This window comes from Amphiura filiformis, chromosome 10 (genome assembly GCF_039555335.1).
Source record: "Amphiura filiformis chromosome 10, Afil_fr2py, whole genome shotgun sequence".
NCBI lineage: Eukaryota > Metazoa > Echinodermata > Ophiuroidea > Amphilepidida > Amphiuridae > Amphiura > Amphiura filiformis.
Window position 1 is genome coordinate 65,221,026 of NC_092637.1, and position 24,409 is coordinate 65,245,434.

Here is a 24,409-nt window from a genome sequence, read left to right on the forward strand (position 1 = left end):
TCGTATCTTCATTAGGTTTCTTTAATTTTCAACTAATTTCAACAAATAAGGTCTAAATTCAGAGGAAAAAATTACTTTCACATGCACGAGCTACGTATGTGTTTTTTTTTTTTTTTTTTTTTTTTTTTTGAACAAAATTCACCGTTATTAAAAAAATCTAAATAACTTAAAACAATTTCAGTTTTTAGAAAGTTTAATATAAATTATGCAAATTACTTTTCTTTTAATTAAAATTGAAGAAAAAAGTATAAGATCAAGGATTGCATCCCTTCGTGTTGGAAAGTCAATAAGCTGATATAAGTCATTTACTATATACATTCACAATAGATAACTTTACACATATCAGGACACTTTGTTCTTAAAGAGTCACCAGTCTGTAACAAATGCATCTTAATCTAATTCCCTATTATCTACCTCTAGTGTATTACACATTCAAATAAATTACATAATAACTGCATTATTGCTTACTTAACAGTAGACTTCGGTTATATATATAAATGCGCTTTTATAAATGCGCACGTGACCAGATGGCCAGCGCCATATTTGCATTACATCACTGTCAATCACTGAAATGACGACCGTTGAGGTAGTGGCTACAGTTGTGACCTTGTTTCGTGGCTAGCACTGGCATGGAACATTGGCTGGAGGTTCGATGCTATAAACTTGCAAGGATAAATCATGGATATCGAAGGATCATGATTATTGCACAGCACCCCCCCCATGTACAAACATAACTATTTTTATTTATTTTTTATTTATTTATTTATTTATTTATTTATTTATTTATTTATTTATTTATTTATTTATTTACTTTTTATTATTAAAAATTAATTGTTTTTTGCTTAGTTTCCCCTTCCGTGTAAAGTAAAACTTTATAAGCCGTTTGAACCAAACTGAACAAAATTGACGTATACAATTACAATATATAATACCATGACAATAATGTGTATGACGACCATACTAGAAGAATACACCATGCATAACATACGTGATTGTACGTCAAATTGTCATATAACGTAGGAGAGTGATGTATAGTATACGAGTCTTCCTGAACATCTTCCAGCCGGGATGATTAGCTCATGTACAGTCATCTACGTATTTATACTAGGGATGACCATCATAATTTCATGTTGCCCCTTTTGCTACAAAAGATTGTTTTCTGGAAAGAACTCATCAACAGAAGTATTTTGGTGGTTAAATGGTCAAAATCGGTCAAAAACTTTTCGAATTATGAATTTTCAAAGTTTCCCATTCTGACCGGTCATTGGAACGAAATAAATTGACAAAGTCTAAATATAGCAATGTGAGGAAAATTGGTATAAGCATATATTTACCTTTTTATATTTCTTTATTTTAATATAAATGCAAACATGAAACAAGCATATTGTGAAAGAATCAAAGGGGTTTCTTATGAAATGGCACTTTACTAGTCAATAGCATTAAGTATTTCTTCAAACCGAGGCACTGAAATCATGCTTTTAGAAAACATTTGCCAAAAATCATCCATAATGGCCAAAGTGGCACAAAATCAAAAGTCCAGGTGAACTTTTTTTCCACAACAATATACATTACACATAAGAAAAATACTAATGTACTACAAGGGATTTTCAACATAGGAATCCAAACATTCAAGTACCAACATGCACAGCTTTGTCCTGATATCACTTCTGGGTTTTTAACAAAGTGTGTAACCTCTATTGTGATTGGCAGCAGCATAAGGTATCTCTTTGATAGCTGATAATGCCCAGCCATTCAGCAAGTGGCTAATAACTGACCTTGATATGCTTGAATGAATACTGTCATGTGCTACAAAACCATCACACTCCAGGGCCCGGTCACTCCATAATTATGCTACAGGGAGCACAGTACTTTAACAATGGAGTGAAAGATTCATTATTGATTAGGCGCGTATTTTAAAAATACAGCTCCTGTGCGTGTATAGCAGCAAGTCAGTGCAGATGGTATAAATATAAGAAAATGTTTAGGGTTGAGATCAGGTGAATAATACAACAAATGAGCATGAAACTTCACATTTATGTTCAGAAAGGTGTCTATTTAACATGATTCGAAAGGTGTTTGGAAATTTCAAAGGGAAGCTGGTGATTTAATTTTTAACTCGAGATCTACTTGTCCGTTTTTTTCCTTTTTACAGAGGGTATGATAGAGGTAATAACAACAACTCTGCCAAATTACAGCTCAGTAGGTCAAGGTGTTCACCTGATCTTATTCATCTGAATATTTTGTGCCATTCTGAGCAGTGCTGCACTGGGCCACTGGCAATTAAGCGCACTGTGGCGATGGACCAATTTTGATTCACACTTACAGAAAAACCAAATAAGTTATGATGCTGTAATTTGCAGGATAGTTACAAAACATAATTGGCATTAACATCTCTAATTTTTACAGAAAAAATTATGAAAAATAAAAGAATGAGCTCAATTTAGACATGTCTGTGCAACAGGTGCAAGCAGTGCACAGTTGAGCTCCCTGCATGTCTATGGGACTGTTCTAATCAAGTTGACGGTTCATTGGTCATCCCTATTTATACTCTGAATTGTACGTCAAAGGATGTACAGATTACCGATTTAGCATGGGGGACACAAAAAGGTGCTTAAAACACATTTTGAATTTGTTTTTTGTCCATTTTGATACTTATGTGAGCGAGCGAATGGATAAGTTGGGGTTGAGGAGGTCGGGCGGGGATATCTAGCCTATTAAGTTCGAGAGGGTCATCATTCAGAAAAGTGCTAAAGTTATATAGTTTCGTCAATTTACGTTAAAATTAGAGTTAAAATTAGGGTCAGGGTTATGTTCAGTGGCGGCACTAGGGGGGGGGGAGTGGAAATACTTATCTTGGCTCCCAAATAAATAAATCCATGACACATTCCTCCCGAAGAAAATGACAGCCCCCTAAGTTCCCTATCATCACGTGCATAAAGTATCAAATAACATCATCGGTAGCTACTCAGTTCTGACCTTAATGCCAGTAAGAATCGCATTTCGTCATCAATATGGCCAATATTGCCACGCCCATTTAGCACGGAAATACTGAAATACAAGTTTTTAAATCAGCTATATCTAGCTTTTCCGTCATCAATTTTGCTTGTCCGTAATGGAAAATCTAAATAAAGAGTGTATGTTTCGCTCAAATTATTTTGCCCTTTGCAATCAATGCCACTATTTTGCAAAAACAATTTTCCTTGTAACCTGTCATTTTCGCCTATACTTTTGCGTGTGTAATTTATGTACATCCGGGTACCTTACATCGTTGAACACGGTATGGCGACTTGTAGATGTCACGTGCGCATTTATAAAAGCGCATTTATATATATACCCGAAGTCCACTCCTTAAGGCACGGTGTTCATGTTCATAGATCCACTGCTAATTATTAATTCATGATAGAAATATATACAAACACAGAGAAGAATAAAAAGTTTAACACACTATTTAAAATTGAACCAGTTGAACCATGTGGATAAGGTTCACATTAAAATGCCCTTTAGCGCATATTCTACCAGTTAATATAATACCGTATGGATATGGTTCACATTAATTTGCTCTCTAGCACATTGAACCAGTTAATATCATATGGACATTGTAGACGTCAACTTGCCCTCGAGCACACATTGAACCTGTTGATATCCTTTGGATATGATTCGCGCCAAATTGTCCTCGAGCAAACATTGAACCAGTTGATATAATATGAATGGTTCATACCAACTTGCCCTCGAGCACACATTGAACCAGTTGCTATAATTTGGATATGATTCACGTCAACTTGCCCTCGAGCACACGTTGAACCAGTTGATATCCGTTGAATATGATTCACGCCAACTTGCCCTCGAGCACCAATTGAACCAGTTGATATAATATGGATATGGCTCACGCCAACTTGCCTTCGAGCACGCATTGAACCAGTTGAAATAATATTGATATGGTTCACACCAACTTGCCCTCGAGCACACATTGAACCAGTTGATACCATTTGGATATGATTCACGCCAACTTGCCCTCGAGCACACATTGAACCAGTTGATACCATTTGGATATGATTCACGCCAACTTGCCCTCGAGCACACATTGGAACAGTTGATATAATATTGATATGGTTCACACCAACTTGCCCTCGATAACATGATGTTGTTTAAGTGTTGACAAGATATTTGGCAACAAATTGTTTACAAAATATATTTTACAATAACATTTTAAAAACATTTTACAAATATTTTTGTAGCGTGTTTTCACACAAAATGTTTTAAAACGTTTTCATGACCTTTATATAACCCGACATTTAATGTTATTAAAACGTTTGTACCAAAACCAAAAACCTAAAATATAACCTGTATAAAACGTTTTTAAAACGTTTTGTGTTTGCTGGCTGTTCCACTGAAAGTTGTTGCTGCCTCTTTATCTAAATAAACGCGCAAATAAACGTTCAGTAATATGCAACCTCCGTCACTTATATATTCACCTAATGAAAACGTTTTTTATACTTCTTGAGCAGCAGTGAATTCTCGGGGAATTTTATTTTCGGGAAGTCGTATTCTCGAGAAGCTGCATACTCGGTGTGTAGCCCCATATTGCGTTGCAGCGATGTAGCTTTGTTCATAGGCCCCCGTTGGGATATATTCTGGGACGGGAACAGGGACCCCAGAAAAAAATACGAGTTCGTTCACTAACCACTACATAAATGGATTGACATCCGCTAGTAATAATATAGGCTTATCCGAAAGGTGCACTAGCATAATACTCATGCTAACCATTACCTAAACCCTCAACCTTACCCTTATGACACACCTTTAAAGCCTAACTCTAACCCTAATACCAATATTATTTATTGGAATAGAGAATATCATTTTGGACTAGCGCAGGACTAGCGAGCCTTAGGACTAGCACTAGCAGTGCAAATACCTATTTTCTTTTGTAACATGCGAAAAAAGCATTGCCGTAGTCTGCCGTGATAGAATCAGAGCTCTAACTATATTTTGGCCTCTTTGTCCAAAGCCACAAAGGAAGCCACACAATCTGATACGGACACCAAATCATATCTAGAATTTTCTACTAGAAAATCCAACAAAAACACAATATTCATACGTGTATCTGGTAAATCCATATCCAATGTTAGAACACCCCCATTGGTGTGTTCTAGCCTGTCATTTAGTATACGTAACGCTTTTGGAACACGCTCAACATCTCTAAACTTGTAATAGTTGTCGACCTGCAATGTAGTACCTGAAAGGAGATGAAAATAACAGTGTACTTGTTATGGATGCGTATAACAAAACATATACCAAAACCTAATTACCCCCTTTAATGAATGATCATTAGGTTGCTCGTATGCAAAATGTGGGATTTATATTTAGATGGATCTTCAGCAATGATTCTGGTGCTGGACTTTATTTCATCATGAGTGGAACATATTCGCCACATTGAACAATCCACCCCCAGTTAGTTTGATTCATACCATCACTTTTACACATCCACTGCATGACCTGTAGATACGTTCTCCTGGAGTGAAGCTTTGTAGCAGAGGATGTGGGTGGAAGTCTTTCAGGTTTAACAAAGCTCTTTTTTTTGGGAGGGGGAAGAAAACTGTAGCGAAGGATTCCAAAGACTCTGATTGCTGACCATTAAACATGGACACCATTGCTCTGCAGCCTTCACTTTATACATATTGTTGATCCTTATTGTGAAAGATGCATACTTTTCTGAAGGGAAATTCCATCAATAACAAAGTGATCAGTCCTTGGAACTGACTCATTGGCATCAGCCTCTGATAGGTGAGTCACATGATCCTGTATAGCTTGTAATAGTAGTGCAATGGTTTGGTCATCAGTGACCTTGACAGTCCAAGCAGTGGCAAGGGATAAATGCTGATGAGGATGTTAATGTGCAAAACCTGTTCAAAGTAGGTAAAGATACAGTCAAACAAAATGGAACGACCTGCTGTCTTTTCATATACGGAAGGCTAGAGTCAAGACCCTTCCCTTGCACAAACGGAAGGCTAGAGTCAAGACCATTGCATCTGCTTGGACTGTCAAGGACACTGATGACCAATCCATTGATCTATGCAGCGCTGTTCTTTCAAAGGTTCCTGGTTGTCTCATCTCACAATCTGGAGATCTGTGCTGAGATAAGGAGCTTTATCATGAACTATCACCATATCCACCATCTTTGTTTGAGGCAAAGTATGCTTTACATAAGCCAGATAAACACCACTACTACAATCCATACAGGATCATGGGTCCTCATAAGAGGCTGATGCCCCTGAGACAGTTCCAAGGAACTATGATAACTATTATCTTGATGGACGTTCTCTTCTACATCGCTTGAAGTGGACAAAAGGAAGCGCCTATAGTTCCGTTGCTGATCACTATGACAAGGTTGTCTTTGATAGATACACTGGTGGACCAAGCACAAAGAAGGATAAGAGTCGGGTTGCAAATAAGGTAGACAAGACATATCAGATGCTGGCAATTTGCTGACAAGAAAGAAGCCTTCTTCTCAAATGATCTGAACAAACAGACAATACTTAAACAGACATAATACACTAATTGGGGACCGTATGCAACAGAAATGATGCCATATGGTCCACGCTGAAGGAGATGCAGATGTTGATATAGTGAAAGCAGCAGTCGCAATGGCATCATTTAAGTCAACAACCCTATAATAGGTGAAGAAAATGTAGCTGCAGAATGGATGGACTCAATTACACTGAAGCATGAATGGACTCAATTAGACTGAATCATGTGGATATATACTCTGCCGACGAAATGTTTTTCTGCACCCTCTATAACCGCAGAAAATGTTAAATTGTAATGATACTACAAATAGAAAACGTATCGAACCTAACTGTCACTAAAATATAAACCCTTTAATCAATAACAGTCATAATTGCAGGAACTTGGAACCCTCATTTATTACAAAAATAAAGAAAGAAAAAATATTATTATTTTGCGGTAAATTACACAATAAAATTCCATTGAGAAAAGTGGCGGCGCTGTTAAATGAGGCTCATTATGACGTCTATACCCACACCACTCTTCGCCATACATACATTCTCCCAGCCACATTTCCCTAACATAATATGAAATTTAAAAAAATAAATGAAATTTATTTTGTCAGAGGCGCCGGCGGGGTTCGAACCCACGCTGCAATCAGCCGCTATAATGTACTCATATACGATATTGACATAACACCAGCGCCTTAGACCGCTCGGCTATCAGGCTTGATGGTGTCATGATGAAAATTTAAAAATATAATCGCAACTTCATTACTTCAACATACCAAGTGACAAGCAAAGACAGAAAACCATACTGCAGTTACTGTCCGTTTTCCTATACACAATACACAGTGCTCTCACCATTGACGCGTGAACTCTACAAATGATGTACGTTGGAAGAATGGGCACATGCCTAGTTAACATCACTGTGTGAAAAATAACCAGCCAATATTTTAGCTATTCTCCAAACTTCTAGCAAATATATTTCTCTAACATGACCTAAAATTACAGCTAGGTTAGATGTTCAGAAATAGTCGCACTTTTGTAAAATATGAGTGAGGGCAAGGCATAGCTAGCCAACTCCCCGTGTTAATTGAATGGAGATTTGACCGAAAATATTAGTATCGGACCGCTCACTTCTGAAGGATGCCACTAAAAAAGGGTATAAGCTACATTTTAACTATTCTAAATAGGTTCTAGAAAATATAGTTTTGTAACATGTCCCTAATTTTTAGCTAATTTAGATGTTTGGAGAGGGTCGCACTTTTGTGTTTTAGGAAGGATATGTAAACGACAGATAACACCAAAAATATGAAGAAATTATTTCCAAACCGTGTTAAGTCAACAATCATTATGTTGCTCATTTTGAAGAATGCTGGTTAACAAAAAGCAGGTCTTTGTCTCATTTCGTGAACAAAAGTACACATACCATTGTTTCCTTTCGTTTCCTTTATAATCGGTTACCCAACTGAAGCTATAATACCAGCTTTATTGTGATGTCGCACATTGAAAACAGACACTTGTGCACAACCAGAGAAGATCTGATTTAATCAGTTGAGCTGCTTCAATGAGTGTTATCTTGGTTTAATAGCTTTTAATGGGGTTTAAGTCCTGCAAAGGTCGAAATGAATTCTACTGTAGACATGACTGCATCATGCGTAACATATTTTGGAATTTTATTTGTTTAAAAACATTAATGTGTATTAATAGCGCTCAATTGTTGATAACTACGTGTTTTATAAATGAGGCTATACACGCACAATAGTCGGGACAATAGTATATCAATTTTGATTCACACGTGCGCTACGAACTCGCCGTATACTAAAAGCATAGATTATCAATGTGGCGTGGCCTACCATTTTTCTTGTAGCTTCTTTTATACACGTCGATGTTTTCATCAATTATACAATTAACCCACATTAGACCCATAATTTTATTTCAGGAAATAAAAGATTAGATTACCATAAAAACGAAACAGTAATCATTTGTTGGGTCTAATGTCATTTATACATGGAATTTTCAACGTTTTTTCTATCGCCATTCTCGCTCAATTAAAAAATATTTTGGCGTGTATATAATTGAAATAAAATTCTCTGCCTCATGAACGACATCAAATGTGCCACAATTGGGTATCACGAATCGTTATATGATGTGCAGTTAATATTCATATTTTCTTTTATACAGAGGATGCTTCAGTTTTAACAGGAAAAATATTTTCTTGAAAACCCTCTCACTCGGTTATTTTAAAAGGTAACCACGCTTCCCTAGAATGTGCAATAAATTAGCATTAAAATTTTTCTTATTCTAACAGCAAGCGTTTCTAGAATGCATTATGGCAAAATGTGGTGTAGTCTATACCCTGTTGATATAAAAAATTGTCATGATCGACTTGCAGTATCCCGACTGACAATGACTGCATCATCAACAATGTTTGATGCAAACGCTATTTGGGTTCGGTTGTTATTATTATCTTGGTTTTGTTTTTTTCGGCCGTCCCGATTTTCGGCCGTCCATTGAGCCACGAATCTCCTTTTTTTCTCAAATTATATCGAACAGATCCCACGTCAATATTCAATAATCTTGCAATTTCACGGTTAGATTTTCCTTCACTATGATATGCTTCTATCATTCCCTTCTGGTGATCGGTAATTTTTGGCATTTTGAGCCTGATCTGATGTTAAAACTGAGCAATTTTGGAAGTCGAAATTAAACTATAAGGCGCTGCTAGATAGGAAATCCCTGTAGTGAGGCTGCATGATATTAACTGCGTGGAATTTATCTCTTTTGGATCGTGGCAAACAACGCACTGAATGGTCTATTGTTCTATTGTGTCCGATTTGAGCGCTGACATATTGGAAAATGTTGCCAATCAATATTCATGAGAGTGTACATTCAACGTCCAATTTTCGAAATTGGGTGACTTGTGCTTGGCAGGTGTAAAATACATCTGACTGGGCGTTTTAAATACGTAACGCATAAAGGCATTGACATCATCGAATGGCTGCCTATAGTGCTGTTAGGCATATGTGGGGGGGCTGTGTTTAGTTTCTATAATAATTATTATAAGGCCTAAATTTATTTGTCATTCCTTTCTTTTCCTTTCTCTGTACTTATTCTTTCCTTGCTAAAGTATCACTCCCTCTTCTTATCACCCTTCCCTTCTCCATCCCCTCTTACTTTTTGTCCCCTCTCATTCCTATCATTTACCTTACCTTTCTATTTATTTACATATATTTATTTATTTCTCTTCATTTCTTCCTCTTTCTCTCTTCCTCCAGTCCCCTCTCATTCTTTCATATCCCCTCCTTCAACCTCATCCCCTCCCAAGACCTCTCACAGAAGAGCTCCCCCCCCTTCAGTACGCCACTGTTTATGACATTCTCCTTCTTAAAATAAAATAAAATGTCAATTTGTGAAACAACTTTTATATAGGTCTATACCGGTATACTTATTATATATTACATGTATACGTAGCTATTACCATTATACAGTACTATAGACATGCAGACATGGCAGCCTTGATATGTAATCATTCAGCAATCACACCCTTGAGTGGTATAACAACAAAAGGTACTTTTCGTTATAGTAGGCGCTTTCACGTGACTTTCCTTTGATCACTTATTGACAGTAGTCTGCTAGGTAAAGCGTTAATACACTGTCGGGTCAGCTTACCGATTTAATGGCGGAAGCCCTTTGTCCCAAACAAAAGGTACCTTTCGATGAATAGATTGTCAGATTTCAAATCGGCACAAGTTTACAATGCGTTACATAATCTATTGCCTCTCCATCTTTAATAGCTCCATGGTGGCAAATAACATAATCGCATAACAATTCATAATCCGTTGTAATCGGGGGATAGCTTTATTCCTCTAGTATCACAATTCATAACCTTGATCATTTGTTATGCATCACATGTTTTAAAAAAGAGTTCAAATACCCCGGGCGTCATCTGTTGTTATGGTTGTCGTCAAGGACTGACGTCATAATTAGCTAATTAGGCGCAGCGCCGCCACTTTTCCTATGGGGATTTTGTACAGGTTTTTCATGAGATCATAAGAAAGTTTGTTTCGTTATTTTCCAGCAAAACTGATTAAAGGTATTATAGATGAATTTGAAATAAATAAATAGGTTTCAAGTTAGTATTATTTTCTAGAAATTCAACAACTGTTACTGAGGAAAAACATTTCGTCGGGAGAGTATGCTATAAAAAATATGTGAGAATATATGGATCAAGTACAATTCTCAGATGGTGATGCTAATGTTGATGTTGATGTTGATGTTTTATAATGGTGATTATAGCTGACTTCCACTTTTAAATGTAAATATGGCTGCCAAATTGGTAATGCCTACTTGAAAGAATAATATTAATGGTGCTATGGGCACCTTTGTTTCCAATGGACATTTTATTGTGAAATTTCATTGTACAAGGAATACATTAAAAAAATCCACATAGCCCCCGCATGAAAAGTATTTAATTATCTTTGTAATCACTCAAAAAGCATTTTGTGTGAATTTTACATCCGAACTAGGTGCTATTAAATTTTTATGAGCCTTTTTATTTTACATGTAAAGTCTATGGGGGTGACGATCAGAAATGGCCGGCAATATTGAAAAACCCTCATTTTGGGCCATGTTAGACACTAAAATGCCTATAAAAAAGTTAGCCCTTAGTTCGGATGTAAAATTCACACACAATGCTACCTGAGTGAGTACAAACATAATTAAATACATTTCATATATATAGCAAAAACAAAAAATGTCCTATACCTTAATGGTTATGGAACAAAGGTGTGGGTGCAAAGGATGTTGGTTAATTTCGAATTTCTGTCACTTTAAGTTTCAAGTTACGATACGTGCATAGTTTAACTCAATAAGCCAACATACTAAAATGGCGGCCATTTTGAAATTCACTCTTGCTGCTAATTTGGTTTGTATGCCTATATCTCTATAAATTTGAATGGGAATATTGATTACGTCACAGTTGGTCTCCTCGCCCAAGTTCAATTTTTCTAAACTTTTTGTTATTCATTAGACCTTATACACTGCAAGAAAATACCAAAAAGAACCTTATGTTGCAATTTTTTTTGGGTCATGTGGTAACTTTACTCTACTATATACTTGGGACAGTAAAAAAATTAGAAAATTGACTCTGTAGGAAACATTGGAACAACGCCAACTTTGGCAATTAAAAAATACAGTTGTGACAAGATGCTTACATCAGCGTCCGGGGAGCGTTATTTCTGTCTGCAACCATAATGGGCCGCAATACGATAACACATAGTAGGCCAACATACATGTAAGTATGAGACCATGTATAACACGAGTGTATTGCCATTATTATTTCCTCTTACATAATAATATAAAAATTAATTCACTATTCTACAACGGTTTACCTGGGGTTCGAACCCACACTCTATGTATTCAAAGTCTAATGTCTACACAACTGTGCTATCATGGGTCGTGGTGCCAGAAATGTGTTTATCATACTTATTGATTACGGAATAAAGTGCATACACACAATATTATTATTACTAGTATATTAGTGTTATAAATACGTATATCATCTCATAATCCTAACCCTAACCCCAACCCTAAACCCTAACCCTAACCCTTACCCTAACCCAAACCTAATCCTAACCCTAACCCTAACCCTAACCCTAACCCTAAATCTTAACCTTAAACCCTAACCCTAACCATAAACCTTAATCCTAACCCTAACCCTAAGATCCTAACCATAAGACCCTAACCCTAAGACACTAACCCTAACAATAATGGAACTTCCCTCGGACTATGCGGTTAGTTATATATTGCGGCCCATTATGGTTGCAGAAAGAAATTAAGCGTCCGAGGAACAGTCCTAGCTTCATTTTGGTTTCGGCAATCCAGAGATTGCTTCACTGAACTCAAATGTTTGTAAACCCTAGTGTGCCACTTTTTTAGAAAATTTAATAGATTGTTATATCCAAATACCTGTACAGTTAATAAAATACATTCATTTGCTCAATAAAATTTCAAACGTATACGATATGCAATATTTCGTTGACATGATTTTAATTTGACAATATTTTGTTTATATTTTGTTCGTCTTTTAACATGTCTTAAGTGACGAACAGAACAGTATTTACCATGATAAAATCATTTTACAGCAGAATGTGAAATATGTATTTATCTTTTTCAAGTTGAAAGAGAGAATCATTATACCTATATCATGATAAAACAGTAAAAACAATTTTGTATTGTTGTGTAAGCGATGCATTATTTTGATTTCACGAAGGAACGCTTGATAAACTTGATGCTATCATTTATTTTTAAAAACTGTACAAAACTGTACAATAAAACTGTACAGTCCTCTTCCCCAGTAAAAGTGGCACAATTGTGATTTTATCATTTCGTTGTTAACTAAACATATCTCGAGATTAAAACAAGCCAAATAAATAGAACAAACGGAATTTGAAAGCTAACACTGTGTCCCTGACGTTGATGTACGCATTATTTCACAACAGTATTTTCTAATTGCCAAAGAGGGCGCTTTTCACTTGTACTTTTTTGAGACAGGCAGTACTAACTCAGTGGCGTACGTAAGGGGCTTGTTAAGGAAGGTCCCTCACTTTTGTCAATATGTCGGGGAAAATGTACCCAGTCGAGAGAAAAAGTTACCAATTACAGAGAGCTTAATGAAACTTTTTAAACAGTCTGGAGAATCAAATGTGTGCAAGAAAGTCGTATGAACAATGGTGTGATGCATGGACTGTCTTTTGGAATTTGCAGGAGAGCATTAAATAGCTCTTCTGGAGCCTTCAATGAGAGCTGTTTAGAGCATTTACAATAGAATGTAATAGGAGATAATGGTCAACTAAGAAGAGCTAAAAATCACTATCCTATATCAGATTTAAGGAGAGCAGTATAGAGCGATTGTTCTCGCTCTTCCTAAAAGGCAGTCCATGGACCGATCAGGAAAAACGGCGTGCACATACTATAATAGTTACAAGGTTTTATCACTATTATAACAACGAAAGGAAATTCATACCTTGTTTTGGAGGAAAATCAATTGCTGGCTTAATAATGCGAAATCCTCGGGTTTTTGCTACTTTCACTATATTTGATGTAGCATTATGACATAAATAAAAAGCTGGTTGAATGTCTAACTCTTGTAAACGTAGTTCGGTACTAACTAATGCCTCACGAACCCATGGATCGCCGTATAATTCAAAATGTCCAGATGGACGTGGCCCATCTTCTCGCATTCCTATATCAAAACGACCTGCCCAAGCTTTAACCTTTTCTGGATAAAGTTCAGCAAAATCTCCATAAACAAAGAGCATAACAGGCATTTTCTCTCTATAAGCTTCCAAAATTGACACAATTTTACAGGCATGTTTTAAGTTCATGCTAATAGCTACAGATATGGCAAGCTTCTTCGCGGTAGTACCACACGTTGAATAAATTGCTCCAGAGTGCCCAGTAGTGTAAATAGGTACCTGGTGAAAAGAAGAAGAACAAATTTAAAATATTATATAATCTGCGTTTAAAGCAAGTTTGGATACTTTTGAGCTTGAACCTACATATATGGTCGAATCCAACCAAAAGTGTCCACGGGCTAAAAATAAAAGTCCGAAATAAAAATGTCTCCACAATTTTTTCCTTTTGCCCATTGATTCATGACATATTGGCCTTATAGGAACCAAAAGTGCCATTACTAATCTTGAAAAATAAATCCAGGACGTGTGATAGTAAATGTGATATCAAAACCCAATGTTACCTACGAATACCACTAGGATGCTTTCACTATCGCAATACTAATCAACCTAAAACAAATGAAATATAACGCCTTTTTCGTGTAATGTAGACCACAGGGTGTCAGGAAAATGCTAGCTCAACCAGAAAATATTTGTTTTGTTTTTTATAACGCGATCAATTATGATCTTAGTCAATTTATGCTAGTTTATTTTTGCAAATGAAGTTTAGGTCAGTTTCTGTATTTTATTTATCAAATGAGTATGAATCAATTTACACATTGTATTAGAACGAGTAGGATATATGTTTTCAAGAATATTAGGAATTATACGCATACACCTAACGCTTTATACAATGAAAAGGTGAAGAAACCCAGGTAACATGAGCGATTTAACAATATCTATATTGAGTTTAGAGGTTTAAATTTTGCTATTATGGTAATGAATTAATAAAATGGTAGTTTTTAGATCTCTTTCAGATGGTACGTCCAAATGAATAAATGCTATTACCTTAGATCAAAAATTTTTGATGCTTTTAGCAAGATTTTGACCACTTCATTTTGATATACAAGTAGTTAATCAGCAATTTTACATAATAAATAATTGTTGAATGAATCCGTATATGGGTAATAATAGTGTCCTGGGGTACCGCTTAAAGTTATTGACAATTAATTTCCATTGGTAGAGACACTTCATTACACATGTCATGTATTATGCTGTATTCGTAGGTAACATTTCAGTATTTGTAGGTAAGAATTAGACTTTTGGTGGATATCGCAATCAAAACTGCATTTTAATAAGCACTTTGAATGTATTATTTTCTTTATGTGCGTTTATTGATACTTTAGACCCTATCATGTATTAATAATGTCGGTTCACAGCGGTTGAAAGAGGATTGAAGTAAGAAACAAAGGCACTAAAGTGACTTTAATTTGCTTAATTGCACACAAATCGCATAAAACCGTTATTGCAGACTTGTGAAGTCCATCTTGGAGTCAGTTACGTCTTGTGGCCTTTCGTTTGAGGGCAACTACAATTAGCTTTATACCAGGGTTCATCAATGTGTTGTCTAGATCATGAGACAATGAGAACAGTCATTTTTTCCATGGTATTCGTAGGTAACCTTAGCGAAAAACATCAAAAGTTACCTTCGAATAAATCAATTTGGACACAAATTACTCAGAAACCAGAAGGTCGGTAAACATTTAACATGAAGCACACATGACAGTTGACAAATCCAAGTATTTATCCCCTTCTAAGCTTCTTTGAATCTGATTTTTCTTTCAAATGAGCAGACCGTCGTCTATTTCAGTACATATTTTTCACCCATTAAGCAGTATTTAGTTTTGCATAGTGGGCATGTATGTGAATTCGCAACTTTCATTGACATATGATGTGATAGCAAACATACAGGCCTTTGTTATGTACCAATATGGGCATTGGCATGAATGGCGGTGTTTCACAATACTGTCATGATGTCAAATTGTATTCGTAGGTAACATTTGGTTACCGAAATTTACCTACGAATACTTGCTTTTATTGTTGACATCTCAGAAATATTTAAACGCAGGCTATTGAAACTTGGTAGAAATAAAGAGTGTATTACCCTGCACCTATTGCTTAACTATTGTTTACTATTCTCTCACTTTGTGGAAATGGCACAGCTTTTAACATGTATTCGGAGGTAATGCATATTTTTTACCAAACCTACCTTTGTGCCATTTAGAATTTCTGGCAGCTAAAAACAATAATAAAGATGTCCGAATGCAATGCATTTCAGTATTGGACATATCAAAGCTTGTATCAATTGCGCATTTATTAGTGATTTCCATTTTTTAAAGATATATCTAGTGCTATGAAAAATTGTATTCGTAGGTAATGTAAAAAAATACAACTCAAAAAATTATCACAAAAAATTCATAATTGTGTACAAATATGTGAAAAATTGAAAAGGCAATCTTTGAATACACACCTTTCAGGAAATCAATTTAGATTCAATCCTATGACTTCTTTTCATAACTGATTTAGATGTTTTTAAAAATACTTTAAGAAATATTTTGAAAAAATGGGTAAAAATAGCATGTTTTGGGGTATCTGTGTCTAAGTTTTTCACAGAAAGGGGTCTTATTATATATGGCGCGAAGCGTATGATCAAGGCGAATAAACACAATACAAAAACGAATGCCAATTGATTGATACTTTTAAGTTATGGCCCTGAACATGCCGTGTACACTTTTCGTTGGATTCGACCATATGCAAACTTCACTGACCAGTTCCCACTTAATATGAATATATTTGTCAAAAATTGTCTCCTTAACATTATTTGCATGATTACAATGTTTACGGATATTTTATTGCTCCAATCGAGTACTGTACCTTGCTCGGATGCAAAGTATCAAAGTCTTTGTATCCTCTTATTTCAGCACTCCATCCTATCATTGGTTTGCCATCTTTTTTGACGGTTTTCACCATTGCTGATTTTTGTTCACGGGTCCACCCAGACACTGGTTGATGAATATGGAACTCACCATAGTACCTATGGATAATAATAATAATAATAATAATAATAATAATAATAATAATAATAATAATAATAATAATAATAATAATAATAATAATAACCCAGCAAACACAAAAACGTTTTTAAAACATTTTAAATAAGTTATATTTTGGCTTTTGGTTTAGGTAAAAACGTTTTAATAACATTAAAATGTCGGGTTATATAAATGTCATGAAATCGTTTTAAAACGTTTTGTATGAAAACACACTACAACAATTTTTTTAAATGTTTTCGAAATGTCATTGTAAACTATTTTTGCAAACATTGTTGGCCAAATATTTTGTCAACACTTAAATTACATTATGTTAAAATATTTGCACCCAGCAAACACAGAAATGTTCTTCAAATGCTTTTTACAAAACGTTTTAATAACATTTAAATGTCGGGTTACATAAAGGTCGTGAAAACATTTTAAAAACGTTATTGTAAATATTTTGGGCAAACGTTTTTTGCAAAATATTTTTTCAACGCCAAAATAACATTCTGTTTAGAATGATTTGTACCAAGTTTTTTGGAATGTTATTAAAACGTTTTTATACCCTTTATATATAACCCGACATTTAAATGTTTTCTGTAAAACATTTGTGTTTGCTGTGCAGTAAATTACCAACAAATGTTATTTTAATGTTATGAAAACGTTTTATACCATTAATGTACCCTTTATATAACCCGACATTTAAACGTTTTCTGACAACCTTTTATAACCTTTTGCGAATGATGTCGAAAACGTTTTGTGTTTGCTGGGTTGTTTGGACGTAAACGCGTGAGTGTTTTTTATGACGCATAAACAGTCTCGGGGGGGGGGGGTTGTAGTGGTTGTCAGATTATTGATATTTTCCCTGTTTTTAAATGTTTATCACTCCCCATTGGATGTTGTGTCATATTTTCCCTGTTTTTAATTTTATCCATTGTTAGTGTGACACTGCGGTATCCTTTTGGATCCATCCTTTGGTTCCCCGCTGGTCATTTGGAACAGATTTTCCCTGTTTTTATATATTGATAAATGGTTGCGGAATCCAAGAGTAATAAATAATATGTTTAGAATAACCGTCTTCATGGAAAAGTGGTCAGATTTTTTGGCATTTCTTCTACTACTTCTATACAAATTCTTGGCAGACCAACGGGTACGTATAATTATGCACAGAGAATTGTATTAACCTCATATTTTTATGAGCCCTACACAAAGACCATCTTAGGACCATCTTTTCTTGGCAAATGACAGCCCCTCCCCCATGTAATGGGTTAAGTAGCTGTAAAAGAAAAATACAACATTTTGCAAAACTAAATACTGTTTTCACGAAATTAGCAATGTACTGTCATGTTTACATTAGTTTAAAAATGACCAAAAACAGCTATGATCGGAAAATTGTGCCGAAACGTGGTTCACTGGAGAAAGCCGAAAATGCGATTTCTTTGTCACCAGAATAACGAAGGTAAATCGTATAAAGTAACTATATTTTTAGGTTTGCATACTTATCAACCCAGTCGAATGTTCCCTCTTCCAACATTTTCTTCAGTATGTCGAATTCCGCACCCTCAACATCTAATTTGAGTATGACGTAATCCTCTTTTTTTGTGTTTTCACGTATCCATCTTGAAAGATCAATGGTAGGAATAGTGGGTCTAACGGCCAGTTTCCTCTTGCCACCTGAGTCAAAGAATAGCTTAATACTTTTAAAACATTTTCTTGCTAGTGATGATCATCAACCACCCAACCCCAAGCCGCCACCACTGTTTATTCTGGCGGGGAAAATCATAGATATCGAAAAATACTCACACACCAAAACCTGTATGTCACTCCTATGCGTGCCGACATTAACAGGTACATGTACATGAACCACATTTTTTAATTGTAACCCCAGGGCCAAATCTAAAACAAAAGACAATCCGTTTTTTAAGCAAATAAAGCCGCTACATGACTATAAGCTTGTCCACTCCGTTGTCACAATTTTTATCGCTTATAAGCACTATAAAAGGCACTGCCTAACCCGCTTGCAAGCGTTTAGCAGGTGCCTGTTTTGCCCGTCGTACCTGCTCAGCCCGGCGCAGCTCACTAGGACCAGCACTAGGATTTGGATTAGGATTAGGGTTAGGATTAGGATTAGGATTAGGATTAGGGTTAGGGTTAGGATTAGGGTTATGGTTATGGTTATGGTTATGGTTATGGTTATGGTTATGGTTAGGGTTAGGGTTAGGGTTAGGGTGGTTAGGGTTAGGGTTAGGGTTAGGGTTAGGGTTAGGGTTAGGGTTAGGGTTAGGGTTAGGGTTAGGGTTAGGGTTATGATTAGGGTTAGGGTTATTCATTGGTAATATACTAGTAATAGTATACCGTGTGCGCGCGCTTTATTCCGCAAACAATAAGTGTAATAAATAGACGGCTTTCTAACACAACCACTTGTAGCATAGTGTGTATTGCCTCGACTATGGATCGAAAGGTTGCTGGTTCGAACCCCGGTGGATCCTTGTTTTTTTTTAAATCTAACTTGTTTCGTTTCTTTTTATTAAGTAAGAGGAAATAGTAGCCTAAGTAACTCGACAACGGAGCGCAACACAAGGCAACGCTAGTAAGCATTTCGAAAGGTGTGAAGAGGCACGCTTCGTAGCGCTTGAATAGGTACCCGTCGGATATCGTGAAAGTGTGACAAGAGGCTGGCTTGTCTTGTAATACTATTCGTAATTGTTTACATATAATACCAATTCATCGCTACTGTTTCTACGAATATCTTATGACACTTATCTTATGAATACTCTTACAGCCAAAAAAAAAATAGCAATCGTCAGTCGCAACACATTGTGGTTTTGCGTTTAAAAGGTTTAGAGCTGCACTCTAAATTACAACGGTTTAAAAATAAATCCTTACGGTTATAATAGGGAAACATCAATTTTGGATTTAGATCTGATAAGTTTGAATTTCATATCTTTAAGATTAGATTTTAAATCTGAAAGATTTAATTTTAAGTTTAATAATTTATTGGTCCCTAATCACAATCCCTAATCTGCCAAAAATGTATGTCAACATGGCGAGATAAATTATCACACTAAATAGATGTCAATATGACAAGATAATTTATCATGCCAAGTCGACTTAGTAAAAATGGATGTTGTCATTATCGAGATAAATTATTACGTCAAGTTGACCTGCCAAAATGTATGTTAACATAGCAAGATAAATAATCACAATAAATCGGCTTAGTGCAAAATAGATGTCAATATGACAAGATAATTTATCATGCCAAGTCGACTTAGTAAAAATGGATGTTGTCATGGCGAGATAAATTATCACGTCAAGTTGACCTGCCAAAAATGTATGTTAACATAGCAAGATAAATAATCACAATAAATCGGCTTAGTACAAAATAGATGTCAATATGACAAGATAAATTATCATGCCAAGTCGACTTAGTAAAAATGGATGTTGTCATGGCGAGATAAATTATCACGTCAAGTTGACCTGCCAAAAATGTATGTTAACATAGCAAGATAAATAATCACAATAAATCGGCTTAGTACAAAATAGATGTCAATATGACAAGATAAATTATCATGCCAAGTCGACTTAGTAAAAATGGATATTGCCATGGTGAGATAAATTATCACGTCAAGTTGAAATTTACAATGTACCTATTAAAGATACAGTTTAATAGGTCGACCCTGAATTTCCAATTTTAAATGGAATCGGGCCACTGAACGATAACAATGGAGAGCTATCAACTCTGTTATTAGAAACATATCCATTAAAGACGTTTTCTCGGAAACGTTTTTTTGGGTTTTTTTTTTTTTTTGGCGTTTTTTTTTGGCGTTTTTTCAGCCACTATGTGTTGCGACCAACGAATTAGTTGATATTTTCAAAGCACCTTTTTTTGTGTCCTTTATTTCATCTTTGGATACGAACAGTGTGCCACCACCCCATACCATGTCTTTTCCATTGTTTAAACCACGGTTTGGTGACCATGCCAATTCGTTGAAAGCAGTCATGTTCCCTGTGAAGAGCAATATAAAGATATACAATAGGTGTCACACAGTGTCGACTTCCTATACGATAAATATAAATTTAATACTCCGTTGGTGAGCGACGGGCGACTGGTATTTCACCGAACGCAAGAAAAGGATTTCTATCTGATTGGCTAGCAATCGATCGCTTAGGTCGCTTAGTAGTCAACTACAAACTCAAAACTGAGCAATGTGTTCAATTCGATTGAAATCGATATTCTATTATTGCCGTAGATAAAGAGAGTGATAGTGTGTCAATAATGTACATTGTATTGCAGCTGGATTTTACATGCATTCTTTTATATAATTTTTTTTTTCTCAAAGAGTTGAATATGATTACAATTTTTACTCAGGATTTCAAATTTTTACCCGCAAATTGCAGTTAAACATATCCACAGCAAAATACCGGTCCTCACTAATTAGTGTATTTAATTTCCAGTTAGTGTATTTAAGATAAAACATGAAAACAAATAAAATTTTCTTGCAATAGAAAATATCATATGGGATACTGATATGGTAGGCCGCAACCGCCACAACGTGGAGCTGCTACGCGTAGCTGACTTTTTGCTCCGTGGAGCCAAATTGACCAATCATGATCATGTTAGAGTTTTTCTTTACTCGGAGGTAAAACTGACTAATTAAGTACGACTTACTCATTACGTGAAACGAATTTATTCATTAAGAATTTGCCAGACGAGCGTCACGTAGTTGCAAGATATCCTCGGTCACGAAAGTTATGATTCAAAAAGTAGTTTATGAAAAGTACGAACTGACTTATATGCACTCATAAGAAACGCATACAGTATTGTACATAACTATATAGCTAGGCAGAGTGGTGGTAAACTATGCACACAGTTCTGCGATCTGCAGTGTATCGCCGGGAGCTAATTTGTATAACTTGCGCGGTGTCCCTGCGGAATTCGACCTTCAGCAAACTGCAAACCAGTTCGGATTTACTTTATATACTAGTAGTAGGCCATACATACTGTAGTTACTGTCCGTTTTCCTATACACAATACTCAGTGCGCTCACCATTGACGCGTGACCTCTACAAATAGTGTATGTTAGAAGTATAGGCCATTGCCTAGTTGACGTCACTGTGTAAAAAATAACCGGCCAATATTTAAAGTATTCTCTGAAATTCTAGAAAATATAGTTTTGTAACATGTCCTAAATTTTTAGCTAATTTAGGTGTTTGGAAATATTGGTACTTTAGTGTTTTAGGAAGGATATGTAAACGACAGATAACACCAAAAAATATGAAGAAATTATTTCTAAACCGTGTTAAGTCATTAAGCTTCTCATTTTCAAGAACGCTGGTTAACAATAAGCAGACTATTGTCTCATTTCGTAAACAAAAGCCCACAGTATTGTTACCTTGCGTTCGCTTTATAATCGTTCACCCAACTGAAACTATAATACCAGCTCATTGCTCATTGCACAGGTAAAACAGACACAAGTGCAGTGTGTATTTAACTAGAGAAGATCTGATGTAACATAGTTGAGCTGTTTTCATTGAGTGCTATCTTGGTTTAATAGCTTTTAATAGGGTTTAAGTCCTTCAAAGGTCGTGGTGAGTTATACTGTAGACATGACTGCATCATGATTATCTTAAAGTCAACAACATTCAACAATATGATCACCGTGATAGTATGAGAGTATCAGTACCGTGGGTGTCAGTGATCCTGGCCTGACACAGTAGACAAACAAACAAACAAACACGCCACACACATGACACATGCATGCAAGGTAACATTGACTATACACTAATCAAACAATATATGGTATTGATCTTGTACAACTGGTCGTGGTTCATTTACAATCGATTCATTTAAAATCCCCATAGTAAACATTAATTTTGGCAAGAGTTTTCTCTCTCTGACGAGGATGCATCCACTGACTCCGCGTAATGAAAAGATCTAACATGATTGGTCAATTTAGCTCCGCGAAGCGAAAAGTAAGCTACGCGTAGCAGCTCCACGTTGTGGCGGTTACGGCCAGCCATATATTGATCATGCGAAAATCGTAAAACATAGAATAGAAACAGTGTGGCAGGCTCTCAAAATCTCAAATTGTATGCTTAGCCTGAGTCGCACGGCCTATCTCGAACAAAATCATTTGCGTAGTTGTTGAAAAACGTGAGGTTTCATCGTACTATCGCGGCAATTTTTAACACGAAGATAATAGGGATGATGACGGTGTGTGTCAATTAATTGCAAACTGGGTGATTTTTCATGTTTATTGATTTCGGTTTGGTTCTTAATGACATGGGATAGCTTAGAATGATTATTCCTCAGATAAATTAAAGTATCTCATGCCATATGAATATACAGTCTTTTCCAATTATGCTCCATTCCCCTCCTCTTTTTCCTCTTGTGTTCATTCTTCTCTTATCCTACTCCCCTTCCCCTCTTTCAATTCCTACCTCTCTATTTCCTTCCTTCCATCATTCTGTTCCTCCTTCGTTCATTCCTTCCTTCATTTCTTTTTTCTTCCTTCCTTCCTTTCTTTCTTTCTTTCTTTCTTTCTTTCTTTCTTTCTTTCTATTCCATCACAGAGATATAATCATTAAAGTTATTTGAGCCTGTATATCACACTTAAAAATGTACACTCTGTGGTGGATCACGCATTTTCCGGCTACATTTTTAACATCGTGTTACATAACATCGTGCTCAAAACCTGTAAAACATTTCTGTCGAAGAAAAGCGGTTAAGAGGTTGCCGCCGTGCTGCTAGAACCACAACAAACGAGTGCAAAGCCGAGTTTTAAACCTACCGTCCTTGTCAGCAACTGCTTCCGGACAATGTAAGACGTGCTTTTCATCGTTATAATATGGCCTGAAATATGGCGCCAGACGTTCGTCGATTTCAAAGGAGTGAATTATAAACTCTCGTCCCCCGGGGTATGTATTTCTGAACAATTCCACGGTAGAAGCGACATTAGCACCACAGTCCAGGAGAATTTTTCGCTGCTTAGGTTTCTCTTCTATTGTTTCTTGCCTGAAATGGAAGAAAATATCATGAAATGTCAAAGTAAGATTGCCGATCTCAACAAACCAATCATTCTACGGCGTGATCTTATCTAATATATTTTCTTTTTTGTAATTTACACGTGTCTTTGAACCATCTCATATAAAATGTTATACAGGAGGTTAAATACCACTAATAGGCCTGGGCGATGGAAATACGGACGATGAACTATGTGTGCGTATGCCAACTGAAAAGACTGCGTTAAAATCACTAAAAATAACCAAGTTATATAGCCAAAGAAGTACATTTTGGGTATTTGCTTCGAAATATTATATTTTCATTATATGACATTTTTTATGTAATATTACCAAAATCCATCCACACGGCATCGGTTTTAGTAAATATTCGCACTACCTGATTGTAACTTTCAGCTTCGAGGGCGCACTGCCATTATAAGGTGTTTACGGTTTAGTGTGTTAAAACAAGAAAAATGTCAGGTCAACCTATGTTGAGTTTTTGATCATTTGGCATCTAAATCATCTACTTTAACTGTGATAATTCTGAATATGAGACAATTCTGCCCGAAATTAGACATTGTCCAGAAAGTGTTCAACTGCAAAAACAGGAGCGTAATAACAACATTTTACTCATAGT

General features: G+C 35.8%; 1 protein-coding gene across 1 annotated transcript in view; it reads right to left on the reverse strand.

The window, feature by feature from the left end:
- Positions 1-848: 848 nt before the first annotated feature.
- LOC140163178 (uncharacterized) overlaps positions 849-24,409 on the reverse strand; it is a 47,501-nt gene continuing 23,940 nt past the window's right edge. Inside the window, exons 2-7 of the mRNA XM_072186563.1 lie at positions 23,562-23,785; positions 20,651-20,776; positions 18,270-18,444; positions 16,613-16,772; positions 13,531-13,981; positions 849-5,233 (exon numbers count right to left, since the gene is read on the reverse strand). Coding sequence (XP_072042664.1) covers positions 4,980-5,233; positions 13,531-13,981; positions 16,613-16,772; positions 18,270-18,444; positions 20,651-20,776; positions 23,562-23,785 — 1,390 coding nt within the window. The 3' untranslated portion in view covers positions 849-4,979. The remainder of the gene's footprint in view (positions 5,234-13,530; positions 13,982-16,612; positions 16,773-18,269; positions 18,445-20,650; positions 20,777-23,561; positions 23,786-24,409) is intronic.